This window comes from Neolamprologus brichardi, chromosome 23 (genome assembly GCF_056152115.1).
Source record: "Neolamprologus brichardi isolate AB-2024 chromosome 23, ASM5615211v1, whole genome shotgun sequence".
NCBI lineage: Eukaryota > Metazoa > Chordata > Actinopteri > Cichliformes > Cichlidae > Neolamprologus > Neolamprologus brichardi.
The window spans coordinates 9375989-9391507 of record NC_142125.1 but is presented as its reverse complement, the minus strand read 5'-3'; the positions used below and the strand labels follow the sequence as shown (position 1 = coordinate 9391507).

The 15519-nt window shown below is 39.9% G+C and overlaps 1 protein-coding gene across 1 annotated transcript; it reads left to right on the top strand.

Moving 5' to 3' along the window:
- Positions 1–511: 511 nt before the first annotated feature.
- LOC102792079 (protein sel-1 homolog 3) lies at positions 512–14504 on the top strand. The gene is made up of 24 exons (XM_006790241.3): positions 512–620; positions 837–1362; positions 1481–1607; positions 2096–2217; positions 2400–2515; positions 2769–2818; positions 2938–3061; positions 5188–5326; positions 5490–5636; positions 5732–5937; positions 6035–6214; positions 9129–9251; positions 9411–9551; positions 9669–9731; positions 9811–9987; positions 10073–10200; positions 10564–10647; positions 10759–10840; positions 11021–11096; positions 11184–11305; positions 11488–11609; positions 13459–13573; positions 13762–13825; positions 14026–14504. Exons 1-24 carry the CDS (start codon positions 564–566, stop codon positions 14259–14261), a joined length of 3327 nt encoding a protein of 1108 aa, XP_006790304.2. The 5' UTR covers positions 512–563; the 3' UTR covers positions 14262–14504.
- The last annotated feature ends 1015 nt before the right edge of the window (positions 14505–15519 follow it).

Below are 15519 nucleotides of genomic sequence, written 5' to 3'. Positions count from 1 at the left end.
GCCGCCTTTTATATAGACCATGTTCGTGTACGTGTGGTTACCTAAAGCAACCCATCAGCAACATTAGCGCATGTCATGCCCTTGACTTTGAAACATAAACAGTCAGTGGCCTATGGGTAATTAATTTTGGCTGCCATATCAGGTTGTTTTTCAGATCATATTTCTTCAAAGTCTTGCGTAAGCGCGTTGGCCAAAGAGGACGCAGGGTGATGACAAAGTCTTGGCTCACGTACATCAGATTAAGTTAGCTCTGATGCTTCACTCTTTTGGAAAGGTCCCAAATACAATCACTAATAAAGTGAATCAAACAACACTTTTATTACACATCAAGAGTAAATATAGCTGAGCCCTCATGGGCGCTAGCTCTTTAAAAGCATGCTAATCACTGAACTTGAAACACCAGAATTTCAGGTAATGCTGCATTGCAATGCTACACCCATTGCAGCACACGGCTGTTTGTAAATGTTTTCTAGAAGTCTCAAACAGTGAGAGCCAATGTTACTTACCACTCTGAATGTCAGATTTGCTTGTGGTTTTTATTCAGTTTTAAACAACAACAAAAGATGAATGTGTTTCATGTCATCATTTTTGGACATGTTTTCACTGCTTCTGCTCTAATGGTAAGCAATTTTATTCACTCTGTTTCCTTTCCAAGATTCACTCACTTATTCTGCTCACAGGAGACTGCTCTTGTTTTTCAATATACACTACTACAAGCAGTTAGTAACTAACTGGTGATAAAGTTTTCAAATTTGGTTGAGAGAATTAAACTTCATGCAAGTCTGTTTTCCCTTTATGTTCATTTAATTGTATTTCTTTTCCTTCTCTTCACCCAGGGACAGTGTGCTTCACAAGTCATTTCAGCCCACAGCAGTGAGACCCTGCCTGACAATTTTATGGAGTTTGACTCCGTCCCTGACAAAGTGGTAGATGGCTCGGTGGTCCGCGTGCGGTATCGGTGCTCTGGGCAATGTCAGCTTGCAGTTGAGGTGGTGGTGTCCACATTGCAGAAGACAGATTTAGTGGTCTTCAGGAGAAAATGGAAAAGCAGCAGACTCCGTGACTACAGGATCCACCAGGTGCTGCTCAGACTGCCTCCGTCCATTTCATATCAACGCGACTTTTTCAACAGGAACATTTTGGACACACAGAATGTGACAGTCCGTGCTTGGCTGGGCAGTTTTAAAAATGGCAGTGAACTCAGCGCATACCACAGCTCCATGTTGAGGATTTATAAAGCGCTGCAGATAATTCCACCCTCTGAGCGGCCAAGTAAACCTCCCACTGGTTGCCCGTCATGGTCGGCTCAACTAATGTGGCAGATGACCAGCCGCAGAATCCATCAGTGTCCACATGAATCAGGTTTGACCCTTTATCACATTGTCATTTCCTCTGCATGTCTCATCTTTATCTCCAAAGCTTTTAAAGACGCATGAAAGTGTTTGCAAATGGAGCCTTTCGCTGTTCTGTTTGATCCCAGACATAATCGATATGCTAAAGTTCCCTCTGGCAAGTACTGGTGAGCGCTTTGGAGTGATCCGCAGGTTCCAGCCTTTTATTGACAGAGCGCTGGAGAGAACCCGGCGTCACGCTGTGACACAGCCCAGGTTGGACTTCTAATTTACCTCATTTTAGCTGGAACGTATTTAGTATGAAGTTCAGCCACGCAGCATGAAAAATCTCCAGCCGAGTTTCCAAATGTTGCATCAAAGGATTAAGTAAAACAGAGTGTTTGATATTATATGTTTCAAAGGTACTCTCCGGCCCATTTTCCTTAAATATAAAGTACATAATAGCACTGCTTTGTGTTTATATCAGCAGATTGACAGGTCACAAGTCAGTGATCATTTCCTTTTGAGTACAGGCATCAGTTAGAACACACTCTACTTTCAGTTTTACTTCAGTGTCTTTTTAAATGACTTTACAAGCTTCACCAAGCCGCTTCACCAGAGCATATAAGCTTTTTACTTACGGTCAATGAAAGACAGCGAGGTCAGGCATTTTTAACAGGCAGCGCCGCGTTTTAAATTCAACCTCATGCTTGAGTGGATGAAGAAATGATTTGTCAAATCGTGTTTCATTGCTTGGCTTCCAGCGTCACCTTATCTGTGTGGATATACCTACTGAAAGGGTGTCAGAAGAAGCTCTGTGGGATCATCCATCACGTCAATAGAAAAAATTTATATGACACACTTCTGATGCAGCTTACGGACACAGGTGGGTCATGCCAGCTCATATGTAGGGGATTACAAAGAGGTGTCGCAACATGATTGTGAGTGAAGATTTGTGGTTTTTGCGCAGATGTGATTTATTAATAATGCTAGCACAAAAAATATGTATTAATAAAGAGCTTTGGATCTCCTGTGGTGAAATTCACGACTGTCATATGTGCCGTACAGGGAACATCATAATTCAGGCACGAAAGATAACTGGAGAAGATGAAGCATTTCAAGTTCAAGCAATGTTGCCTCTCTTGAAATGGATTAGATTAGACTGTTACATACAGGACTCAGAGGTAAAACGGTGGTGGGATGAGGAATAGAAACAAAATAATGTTCTGGGCAACATCTTATAGTTATTCTTTTTCTGCTGGGTTTTCTTTGGACTTCTAGCTTTTGTTTCCTTTTGAAACAGCTGTAAGATCTTGAAAGATGGTTTGTTTCCAGCTGGGAATCTCCAGGTGATTGCAGTGTGTACTGCAATTTGGAGTTGTTTACAGCTGAGCAGGTTTTTCCAGGACTCATGTATTGTTATGTTTGACTTTCCAGGTGCTGCTGGAAACCACGTGGGATGGTCAAACCCAGAAACATTTATACAAGTACGATTATGATTTTTGGTATAAAATAAGCAAAACACACTGTTGCCAAGTTTCTGGAAAAGAAATATTGTCTGCTCAGTGATTGTGATTGTTGGTTTGAGTGGTATTAAATGTCATAGATTTCAGGACAGCATTCATTACGATGACACAGATGGATACTTTGTGATTGGAGGAGGCAGTTACTTACAAGGCATCCGTGGGTATTTTGGGCCTATTAGATACTACCGTTTTGGAACCAAACAGGTAAAGTGTAAAGAGGTAAAATGTATTCATTTGCTTTGCTTTCTAGCACAGCCTCACTCTAAAACAGAGTATTATGACCTCAAGGTCATAAAGTTTTCATGTTCCATGCCAAATTATGTCAGCAAACAGCCTGACCACGTGTAAGAGTACACAGGTAATGAAATGAGGCAGTGATAAAATCATATGCATTAGTGGACCTGGAAGGTTTTTCCTTATTATTTGCCATATATATGCAGTTTTGGTAAGAATTTTACACCCATCATGAAGGTCATGATAATTTTTAAAAATTATTTTTTGAACTGTTCTTTTCCGGATTGGATTGCTTGTACTGCAGTCATCTTTTAAAAAGTTTTAAAAATTGGGTACACAAGTTTGGATGCATTTTGGAGTTTTTGTAATCCACACAGGATCAGAATTATACATACCATTTGAAATATATGCATACACCCCGATTAATATTTGATTAATTATTTGCTAAATGTCCTTTAATCGTTCATTTATTCATCCCTGGATAAGTCAAAGAAAATGGATGGGTGTATGGTTCTTCAGAAATTTGCACCTCCACTGGACTTTTGGTAGCCATCAAGAAGCTTCATTCTAATTCAAATGGGCAGAATTCTGGCTGGATATTTGCCTGCTCCTCTTGGCAGAGTTGGTAGAGTTCTTACAAATTGGTTGGTTTTACTGGCACAGATCGGGCTTGTAAGTGTAGCCCACAAATTTTCTATCAGGTTGAGGTCGGGGCTTTGGGAAAACCATTGCAGAAGCATATCCATTCCAAAACCAGTTCTGATGTGTGTTCGGGATCATTATTAGAATATCCAATTTTATACAACTTTCAACTGTCTAGCTGTTTGAACTAAACTTGAAAGTTTTTTGAGGTAGTTCTCATTCTTTGTTATTCCATCCACTTTTTTCAGTGTACCAGTAACCAGCAGCATTATGCTAAATAGGTTCTGAGTTTTGGTAATCCAGCAAGTGCTGCCAAATAAATCATTTTATGCATGTAAAGATAAACTACTACTTTCAGTAAATATTCTAAACAAGAATAAGAGATAGAACCTCCTGAACCACTTTTTAAAAGATCTAAATGATTGTTATGTATATGTGTGATTTTTTACAACCATTACAGATATGTTGTTCAATCATTCCAGCCTTGAAAAACAACAGTATTCATCACTAAAAGCCCCACATTGCCATGACATTCATGCCCATGATGAGTGTAAACTTCTGACCACCATACTATTAGCAATGATGAAACTTTTAAACAATGATGGTTTTTGTGAAAAATAATCCCTACAAGCCAAAGGTCAAGGCTTCAGGGAGGCCAAATCCCTCTGAACATTCATTTTCTGACAGTTTTTTCCTGCTTGTGAATCTTTATGATGTCAGTGTCATCTGATATCTGTAATAGGGTCATCTCAAGCACAGTTCTCACTGTGAGCACAGAAACCCCACACACTTGCTGGTCAAGCCTCCAATCATATGAATCTAGACTAAAATGTGGATAAAGGGAGAGGAACTATAACGGCTTGTATTAGATAGTGGGTAAACCAAGAGGATGCACCAAGGGCCAGTAAAATATTGCTACAATTTTGGGCTGTGAATCAAGGAAAGATAAGAATAAAGAAACAAAACTGGAAAAGAGCACAGTAGTTACATTTTAAAGACAATTGTATCCTAAATATCTTAAACCCAAACCAAAATAGAACTAAACACGAGGGACATTGTTTGCTTAATCTTTTGCCCACTGATACAACATCACTTTATCACTATTTCAATTATAAATCAGTACAGATCAGATATTCTTAGATTACAGAGATGAAGATGCTGCAATAGCTTGAAGAGATGACACATTATTGCAACAACTGAGAAAAAAACGTTAGCTTTTGATTGCGACTTTTTCCATTCTTGTACAAGTGGTGACGCATACATTTTTTCAAGGCGATGACATTTACCATTCAGGAGAAGACTGCAGCGAGTCTGACACACCTCATATGACAGTATAAATACTCATGAGGCTGCGGTGATGTCATGATGACCATTAACTAGGCTTAATACTTCCCATTTCCTCTGTTTTATGTCTGTTAATGCTAATTTCAAATACAGATTTATTCACATCACAGATCAAAAACCAACTTCACTCCATGCCAACATTAAATGAATTGCAGAGGATTCACCAAGAGTGTCAGGAAATAAGAGCATTTACAAAAGCTTTTATGCAAGAAGTGAATGAGAATTACCTCCTGTCGCCAGTAAGTAGAGGTAAAAAAATATTTTTTATATTTCCTATAAAAGCCATGTTGCACCATTCTGGGTGGAGAGACCTTTAAGAGACCTAATATCAAGTGTGTCAATACACTAAAAGTGCACCCATTGAGTATGGAAAGAACGCTGTGACCAGGTTCCTTTTTTTGTTTCATTTCAGATGTCTGTACCCCCGACTTCTTAAGGCTGTGGGGTCAGTTTGCATCAAAAGAGAAAACATGCACACAAACATGGACGTTTGAAACACAGATAAAGTACAGCACTCTCTTTCAGCTCTTGGTAACAAAGGAGGTGGAAATCAGAACAGGTAGATATTTTTGATCTGGTTATAACCTCAATCACCATAAAATATCTGATTTATAGAGGATACATTATTTAATAAACGCCTATCTGTTTCTGAAGGGTCTTTAAACTTGAAGGATCTCGGGAGCGCTTTGTTTGAGGAGACAGTTGGAACAATGTTCTCTGTGGATAAAGCACAAATGAAAATCACATCCCAATTAATGGCTGCGTTACAAGAATCCTCCTGCTTAGGAAATCACAGAGCATCTCTCTTATTGGCCACCATCCATCTCTCCGGCCTGGGACATTCAGTCAATCATGAGCAGGTACAGTCAGTGCCTTTGTTGTGTCTTAATTACTATTCTATCGCACGTAAAGCAATTTGCATGTAACAGGTAATACTAACCCCCTTGCATTTTTCAGGGTCACGTCTATAGTTTGATTGGTGCCTTAGGTGATGACCGTTTTGCCCTGATGCATGCAGGGTACAAACACTTGATGGGAATTGATGGGTTTCCTAAAGACTTGGAAATGGCTTATAGCTACTATTCCAACATTGGAACGCAGACTTGTATTGACAGTTCCAGGGTATATGAAAATAAGGTATGTTTAGATCATTAAGATCACTTCTGAATTTGTGTTTTTATTTGAATAACTAATAATAGCCTTGATAATAAAGGAGTTTGTGTAAGTTGAGAGCGGCGTTAGTTCATGCAGGGCATGAAGTCAAGCTGAGCGAACAGTTCAAACAGATTAGCTGATAGCAGCTGATTTTAATGCCAGCACACGTCAGAGAATGACTCAGCGGATAATCATCTGAACATTAGATAGCCAGATCTCTTGTAGGCTGTACTATAAATATTTTATTCCAGTAAACGATTAATCAAGCCTGGGATAATTAAAGTATATTTCAGTTTTATGCTGCTCTAGCTTGTCTGTTGCTGATACTGACTCTGTAAGCCACTTTGCAACCCTCCTCCTTAACATAGTGTTACTTAATCAGTATCAAGTGTTTATCTCTGTTGTCTGCTGCTTATTTGCTTACCTTTGCCTCTTCATTATACAACAGTATTACCGAAACAAAAATATAATTAAAGTTTTCATTTCAATTGTATTTATTTAACGGCAAGTTACAACAGCAGCCTTAAGGTGCTTTCTGTTGTAAGGTAAAGACCCTACAAAGGAAACACCAACAATCATATAACCCTCTATGAGCAAGCGCTTTGGTGACAGTGGGAAGGAAAAACTCCCTTTTAACATTAAGAAACTAGGAGCGGCCATCTGCCACGACCAGCTGGATTGAGGGGAGGGAGGTTGGGGTGAGGGGGTTATATATGGGGTGAGGGAATTTGTTACATGGGCTCATATAAGATATGCTATAACATACAGTTTGTTCAAGTATATTAAAAAAGCTAGAGCTGCGTATTTATTTCCTTTAAAGGTTTTTTTTAAAGAATAAGATAAAAAGATTGAAACCTCTCTCATATCCGTGTATTGAATATGTAACAACAGCGAGCTTAGCTTAAAAACACACAAAGCGCAGTATGAAAAGAGCCATTCAGACACAAATGTATTCATACAAACATGCACGCATGCTGTGGAAATGACATTCTGCCTTCAGAATATGATAATAATGTGTCTGTTAGTCCAGCCATTTGTGAATGATTTAGCTGTGTTGATGAATGGAGGGACTGCACTTGAAAGATGAGGAGCGCACTATGAGAAAAGGCTACATCCGACTGATTTCCTGTTGATTCTTCGAGTATTTAAATAAGCTGCTTCTAATGAACAGAGCTACATGAAAACAGCAGAGAGACCTTACTGTCTATTCCAGCTTCAACAAGGCAGTGCACCTAGAAAACAACTGTAGCAAGCCTAGTAGTGATCATTTTTCCGTGGCATATTGACCGAGCTTTTTAAGAGCCGACAACAACCCCCTGAATCCAATCTTGATAAAAGCAACAAAAACCCATTTTCTATTTTCTCTTTCTTTTCGTGTTGTTTTGTCTCTTCTCGGTGGTGTGGGCTCAGCTTAAAGACAAAACAATGATGTCATGCACTTCTGTGCACCAATCAGGATTCAGCGCTATTTAAATCGCAGTGTTGTGACTGTGCTGGGTTGTTAGCTTATGTCGCCTGTCAGTCAGACTAGGGCAGACTTTGATTTGTTAACTTGAAAACAAAAAAAGGAAAAAGCTAGTTGCTAGTTTCTTTTGTTTTTAACCTTTGACTGTATCTTGAGATTATTTAAAGTGGCTATAAAAAAAAGTGTTGCACAATCTGGGTTCTCTGTCTCGGCTCTCACATTGTTCAAGCTGCAGCATTCTACTGAAAAAGCTCTAAAAGGCCATTAAACTCGAACTCACAAACACAGCGTCTTTAATTTTAATTCAAATTACAATTTTATCTTCCAGTGATTATGAAAATGAGATAATCAAGACGACAAGATTACACTTTTTTTTCTTACACGTCTTTTTCTTTCAGCGCCACAACTTTTGTTTACTTTTGTAGCTCCCTAAATCCCCAATTCACTCTTTCTGTCTTTATATATTATTAACTTTACAATTACAGTTCAGTCAATAGACTGGTATAAAAGCCACTTTTAATCTATTATTTTTCCAAATAATCATGATTTGCCCGTTTTTAAGGTATTCCTGTTAAACTGCTCAGTAACATAAATCAGCCAATCTGTAATAAGTCAGTCAGAATGAACAACTGAATGCATTTAAGAATTTAGACATGGTTGAGACAGCCTACTGAATGAGAACAATCTGCTGTAAAATAGGGAAAAGTGCTGATTTAAGTGATGTTGAACGTGACATGGTTGCTAGTAGCAGATGGCTTGGTCTGAGTATTTCAGAAATTGCTGATCAACTGGGATTTTACCGCACAACCGTGTCTAGGGTTTACATGCTCCAAAAAGGAGTAAATATTTCATATCTGGGTGTTAATACCTCGTTAATATCAGAGGACAGGGAAGACTGGCTAGAATGCTTCGAGCAGATAGGAAGGGAAAAGTAAGACACGTGCAAGGTATGCAGAAGAGCTTCTCTGAACGCACAACACTGGTTGCCAGTCCTGTCAGCTAAGAACAGCAAACTGAGGCAACAGTTCACACAGGCTCATCAAAAATGGACAATATGAGGTTGGAAATAAGTTCCCCGGTCCGATGAATTTCCATTTCTGTTGCCACATTTAGATGTTAGGGTGAGAATTTGGTGTAAACATGAAAGCATGAACCTTATCCATCCTGCCTTGTATTGGTGTGCAATGATTTCTTGGCACACTTTGAGCCCCTTAGTACCAATTAAGTATCATTCAACCAGAACAACTTACCTGAGTATTGTTGCTGTCCATTTCCATCCATTTATTACCACAGTGTACCCGTCTTCTGATGGCTGGTAAATTAACCGCTGTAACTTTAGTAGTCAAATATAGTGACGGTAGCGTTTTTACTCATAGTGCTAGTATCACCAGTTGTTTACTATCATAACACATCTGTTTGTCTTTTCTAAAGCAACACTCAACTGAACATATCTATTTAAACAATGAAGAAGATTTAAACAGACTGACACACGAGACGAACGATGATTTCCAGTATCTGAAATTCCAAGCAGAGAGAGGAGACATCGAATCTCAGGTATGTGAGCTACACGAAATCTTTTGACTTCTGACCAGATGAACTGTTGAAATATGTGCATGTGACCCGTTCGAATTCAGTCGTACTTTAATTTCTCCTTCGTGGTCAATAGCACAGTCAGTGTTCAGAATAGGCTAATAAAAAGTCCATTAACTTTAGAAACGCATGGGAACAATGCTGTACTGGGGACAAAATGGAGTCTCAAAGGACATAGTGAGTGCGGCAAAATGGATCGAGAGAAGTGCTATGCAAATGAAGGATCCCTCTGCGATGTACGACTACTCCATCCTCCTGATGAAGGTAGTGTAAGATAGTAAAAATGGCTATTTTACAATTGAACTGAACGATGTGCGCATGTGTGTGCGACGTCTGTGTTTTGACAGTTATCGATTCACTGATTGATGTTGATTCGTTCAGGGCCAGGGAGTGAAAAGAAACTACACCCGAGCTTTTCGGCTGCTGAGAAAAGCAGCAGCAATGGTGAGAGTGCACAAGTCAGTTGGTGTGTTTACAGTGAGTGAATTCGCTATGAATACCGGCGTCTGTTTCCTTGCTTTAGGGCTCAATTAACGCCTTGAATGGTTTGGGCTGGTATCATGGGACTGTACTGAAGGACCACAAAAATGCAGCGAAATACTTTGAACAAGCTGCTTTGAACGGGAGCGATGATGGGATGTTCAACCTGGGGATTTATCATCTCAGTGGGATGAACCCAGACAGACCCTGGATAAATGAGGTTTGATTTCCACAACTTCAGAAATTGATTTTTATCCAGGTATGATCAGCGAGTCAAACTGTGTTTTTTTTTAAATGATCTGCAGAGTGCTGCTTTTGAGCAGTTTCTCAACGCGTCTCGGTTTGGTCATGTCGCTGCATCAGTGGAAGCTGCTCGGTACCTTTCGATGGGAAGCCTGGAAGGGGTGTCTCAGGATATGAAGAGAGCTGTGATGTAAGGGGCTTTCATTAGCTTGTTGAAGAAAGCTTTGTTATGGGCTGTTGCACTGTAGCCTGCAGCTTAGTGGCATCTAATTTCAATGACAGTGGCTAATTCAAGGTCAGAACCCAGTATTTGCATATCTAAAAATAAGAGCCACTGTCACCACATTATTGTCTGGCGCAGAGATTCTGCTTACCTGCTTGTTCCTCTGGTATCTTATGAATTTAAAGAGGCTCCTCCTACAGCTGTTGATGCTTGTGTTTAGAATGACCTCAACAATTCTGAACTATTTTTAGATCGCATTAAAATATTCTCTGTTTAGGTGGAGTTAATTATATCCCATAATACATCAGATGTCTTTTAACCTCTATGCAGTCTGCTGAAAAAGGTCTGTGAGCGAAATGGACACCTTGGATTTATGATCAGAGAGGCTCTTCGGGCCTACCTCCAGGGCTCTTGGTAGGGAAACATTAATTTCAATTACTTTTCAAATGCCCTCATTTAATCATTGTCGCTGCTCCTTATTATTGTCTTTGCTTCGACACATTTGTTTCATTGTGTTTCCAACAGGCAGGAAGCCTTTGTGAAGTACCTTTTGGCAGCTCAAACTGGTCTGGTTTTGGCCCAAAGCAATGTTGCACACCTGTGCGAGGTGAGTGCATGCTCTTTCACTGGTTTAACCCATTATGACTACCCTAAAACAAAACAGCCTGGGCTTTTCGTCATTATCGTGCAATCACGTGTGGAATTCTGATTGAAGCTGATGAACAAATTGCACATAATTCCTCTTAAAATCATCATTGTCACTGTGCACTCGTTCTCCGAAATGCAGGAGCTGAATCTCGGTTATGAATGTCAGTGGAGATATCATAACTACTCTATATTAAACTATGACCCGCATCCTTTCGGTGAGTTTTTCTCATTTCATTTTGCTTTAAATCCATTCTCCCTGTCAATCTGGTCACCGAACAGAAAGTATTTATCTTCTTTTATAGCTCTACTGAAAATGGGAGACTACTACTACTACCATTCCCCCGGCACACAAGAGGACTCATTATCCTTGGCTGAGCAGGCCATATCAATGTATAGCAGAGCAGCACTAGCAGGCAGCCCTCAGGTGACAGATTTACTTCAGCTATAATCTCATCACCCTGTGATAAACTTAATTAAACTTCCACAGGCTCAGGCCCTCCGCAATAAAAGCAACAAACAGCATTGTATTGTGTTATTATTTAGATACTTTCTCGGTGAATAAACCATCACTGCTGTTATGATTTTGTTTTTCATATTGGCTCACAGGGAATGTACAACTTGGTTGTTTTGGCACAAGAAGGCCACAGTCTTCCCCGGAGCATCCTCAGATTCGTTAATGTTTCGCATCATGATGATCTGGATATGGTAATGGAGAAGATCCTAAAAAGGTGCTTTTTAAAATTAAATCAGCTTTCACAACCACAGTGAATAATGATGGTCATTAATGGGGTTTCTAGTACATTAGTACTGCCATTTGTACTGCCAGAAATACTGCCATTTGAACAATACTACAAAGGTTTAATATTCCTAATGTAAATTCTCAGGAAGCTTTGTAGTGGTACATTTTTTAAATTACTTTCTTGCCATGTGTGAAATAAAGTGATAGTTACCACTCCTGTCTGTCTGCACTGCTAAATCCACCTTTGTTGTGGAGTTGTGCCGGCTTTGCTCATCTGTGTTTAGTTTGAGCTGAAGTTTTTGACAAAGGCAGTTAGCTAACAACAGTGGTTCCCACTTATCAGCCACAGCGTCAGAACCATCCATCCATCCATTTTCTTTTACTCATCCTGTTCAGGGTTGCAGGGGGGGCTGGAGACTGTCTCAGCTGTCAAAGGGCCGACTTGCAGGGTACACCCCGGACAGGTCATCAGTCTGTCACAAGGCTAATACAGAGAGACAACCCTTCACACTCACATTTACACTGACGGCCAATTAGAATCACCGATTAACCTAACATGCATGCCTTTGGACTGAAGTACCTGGAGAGAACCCACGCAAACACAGGAGGAAGATGCAAATGTCAAAATGCTAAATACTGCCTGCATCTCTCCATGATGCATGAGGTGTCATTTGGCTTTGGTGCCTTCACACAATAACAGACAGATAATCCTATTTTAGCAGTTTACAAAGTCCATTAAAAAAGGTTCGAGAGATGGCAGCGTCATTAGTCGCGGGCTTATCAGCCTGGGGGCTTATGCCCATTTGCACTTACACACTTGCTGTTTCATTCAGTTTCCATTGCTTTTTACTTTCACATGCTTTTCAGGTTTAGGAAAAGATTGTAATTAGGGTCAATATATACTTTAGACCCTTTTGGTTGATGACATGCTTTTGACATGTCTAGCAAGTGACACTCTGCAGCCAAAGGACATTGTTTGTGTAACTGAGACATACCAGCTATTTTGCTATTATTAAGTGTTCCAGGATTGATAAGCGACTGGTGCATCGCTCTGGTACAACTAAAACAGCTCTGATCTTTCAGAGGAACACGAGACCCCCGGGTTATCCTGCGGTGTCTTGCACCTGGGGGCTCAGGGGATGGGAGCTTGTTCCAGCACATCCAACAGATCCTCACTTGAATCGGAAACTGAGGAGTCTGGATCAAAGCAGTGAGGCAGGGCACACTGACAGGGAGGTCAGGGTCATCAGTACATAAAAAGAGGGATACACACTCCAGCTCCGAGACATTTTCCGGCGGAATTCAGTTCAATCTCTTATTTAATACATGAGGTTTATTATGTAACCTCTATTTCCATTCAAGACAAAATACACAGTGTATGCTTCAGGATATAGACACATTGTGATGGACAAGTTGCTATGAGCATGCAGTGTCCTTGGTGTCTCACTCAGATCCAGCCCCTGTTTGTCATGTCTGCTTACAAAATAACAACATAGTGACAGCTAAAATGCTCATGGTGAGACTTCAAAAGAGAACACCACAGCCCAGTAGGTGATGTTACAGTGATGTTGCGGTCTATCTTTTAATGAGAACTCTACGTCTGCAAAATGCTGAAACGAGTGGAATATTTCAAACGAACTGCCATCCGCATTAATGCCAGGACACAAATTTTCCAATAACATGATTTTTTATGATAACAGTTTTATTCATCTGTCAGTGGTTTGAATCTGCTCGTTCAATGTGGGCTTCTACTGCTATTTCTAAATAGGTATGAGGGGATGTTATATTATATATTTTTTTTATGTCATGTAACACAGTTTTCATGTTTATCTCATAAGATGTGTAGACATGGAGGGTGAAGAGGCAGTGACGCCCTGTTCTTTAGCTCTGCTTGGACTCCAGATGGGAAAAGCCTTGAGGAGAATGACTCAGAATGGTGCACAGCTCCTCTTGGTAAGCATAAGGCGATATACTCACACTGTGTGTAGTAAGGGGAAACATACCACACCCTGCACTCACAAACTACAGAATATTAACATCCTTCAGTTTTTGAAAAATGCAAAAATGTTAATTTTATCTTCATCATGAGTATGGCGTTTTGTGAATGAAAATGTGAACTGCTTCTTTGTAATTCTTTGTAGGCATATGCATCTCTTCTTTCTGTCCTTATCTTTGCTGTTGTGGTGCCTTTGCAGAGCAGTCTTGGTAAGTATTTGTGTGGTTCACTACTGCGCTTAATTGCCAGTGGTTGCCACAAGATGGTGCAGTTTCATTATACATTGCTTTACACTACCCATTTTTATGATTTGCAAATTTGCAAATAATCTATATACTATCAGTGTCGTGTTTGCTGCTGGAAGTGTCTTTACAATCGTTCATCCTCCCTCTTTTGTAAATTAACACAGGGAACAGAAATCCTACAAATGCACTAAGGGCAAGGACATCACCCGGAAGCTACAATGGCGGCGTCGCGAACAGGGAGCAAGATGGCATCATGGGAAGAACCTACAGAGGGGCATGGAATCTAAGGCTTACCATGAATGGGGAGCAGTGGTTGCGACAGATCAGCGATTTGGCCGTGACTGCGTCTGGCGTGTGCCTGTGTGCTTTCTGGACCACACTCCTCTATCATCTTTTATGACATAAGATACCAAGAAGAGTGATCCCATAGCCACAGCAAAAGCCTCAGACGCTACATATTGTAAGAGCACACATTTAGCAGATGAGTTACAGAACTATTCGTGTGACACATTTGTGTTTTGGAGGCTTGTGACAGGAAGGGGAGAAGGAAAAGAAGGTCAGGTTGTGAGCAAGCTGCTTTGGCTGAGTTAATAATTTTTCTCCTGTAATCATTTTTTTTTGTTTTATTTGTGGAAAATAAAATGCTTACCATACAATCTGAATCTAGAGATGTTTTTATTATTTATAAAAAAAAAAGTTCTTTATATATATATATATATATATGTATATATAAAAGCAACAATCAATCAATCACTGATGGATTAGACGTTACACCAGAAGCTGTGTTTTAATAAGTCAACTATTAAGGCTTGTCCCTGGTCCTATCAGCGGCATGTTGATGATAAATGTCTCTCAGGAGACAAGACATGCAGCATGAGCCTGCAGGGCACTTAACTATTGTTCCCAGTATACAACCGGAGCAGTGGAATTTCAGTTGATATTGACTGAGTCTCTGTTAAGCAGCTGCTTTTGGCTGATATCTCAGGTTTCGCCATCACTAAGGAGAGTTTGGCTGGAAAGGAAATTAGTATAACAATTGGTTACACTTCAAACACAACTTTAGAGCATGTGTCGGAGTGTTTAAAAAAAAAGTAATGCGCCTCTGTGGTGTTGTTGTTTCTGCATTCATAAAGATAACAGGCAATTTCCTTTGAGGGATTGTGTTTCTATGGCTGCCAATGAACACAAGGAAGAGGCAGTGTCACTCAGTTCATAACAGTTATTTACAGCTCTGAGTGACTTGTGATGATGTGCAGTTTATAGCTGGTATTCACTGAGCTGTCATTAGTTAAATAAGGAGTTTTACAGTGTAAACAGCTCCATGTGGCACTCCGTCAGTGTAGAGTGACGTCTGTGTATAATTTGGGGATGGACTAATGATCTCCCTCTTCCTTCAGCTATCTCTGTCCACGATGTTGTCTATCTCTGGCTTTAAACACTGCCTACACGTACTGCAGTAATCTCTAGGCTAGTGTTTTCTGCAGTTTATGTGGTAGAAATTTTTTGTGAAGGTCATCATAGGACGTAAGTCAAAACAAAACAACTTTTTTTAACGTGCTGTTAAGCAAAATAAGGTATTCATTCATTTCTACCAGTTGTCAGTTACCAGAATATAAAAATATGAATAAGGCCACAGTTAAACTTATTGTTTCTGTCAA

Bases quoted from the DNA above. Each gene is read 5' to 3' on its own strand.
- LOC102792079 (XM_006790241.3), top strand. From the start codon at position 564: ATGAATGTGTTTCATGTCATCATTTTTGGACATGTTTTCACTGCTTCT. The intron at 1,608-2,095 runs GTTGGACTTCTA...CTTGGCTTCCAG, and splicing joins CACGCTGTGACACAGCCCAG to CGTCACCTTATCTGTGTGGA. The intron at 13,574-13,761 runs GTAAGCATAAGG...AATTCTTTGTAG, and splicing joins ATGGTGCACAGCTCCTCTTG to GCATATGCATCTCTTCTTTC.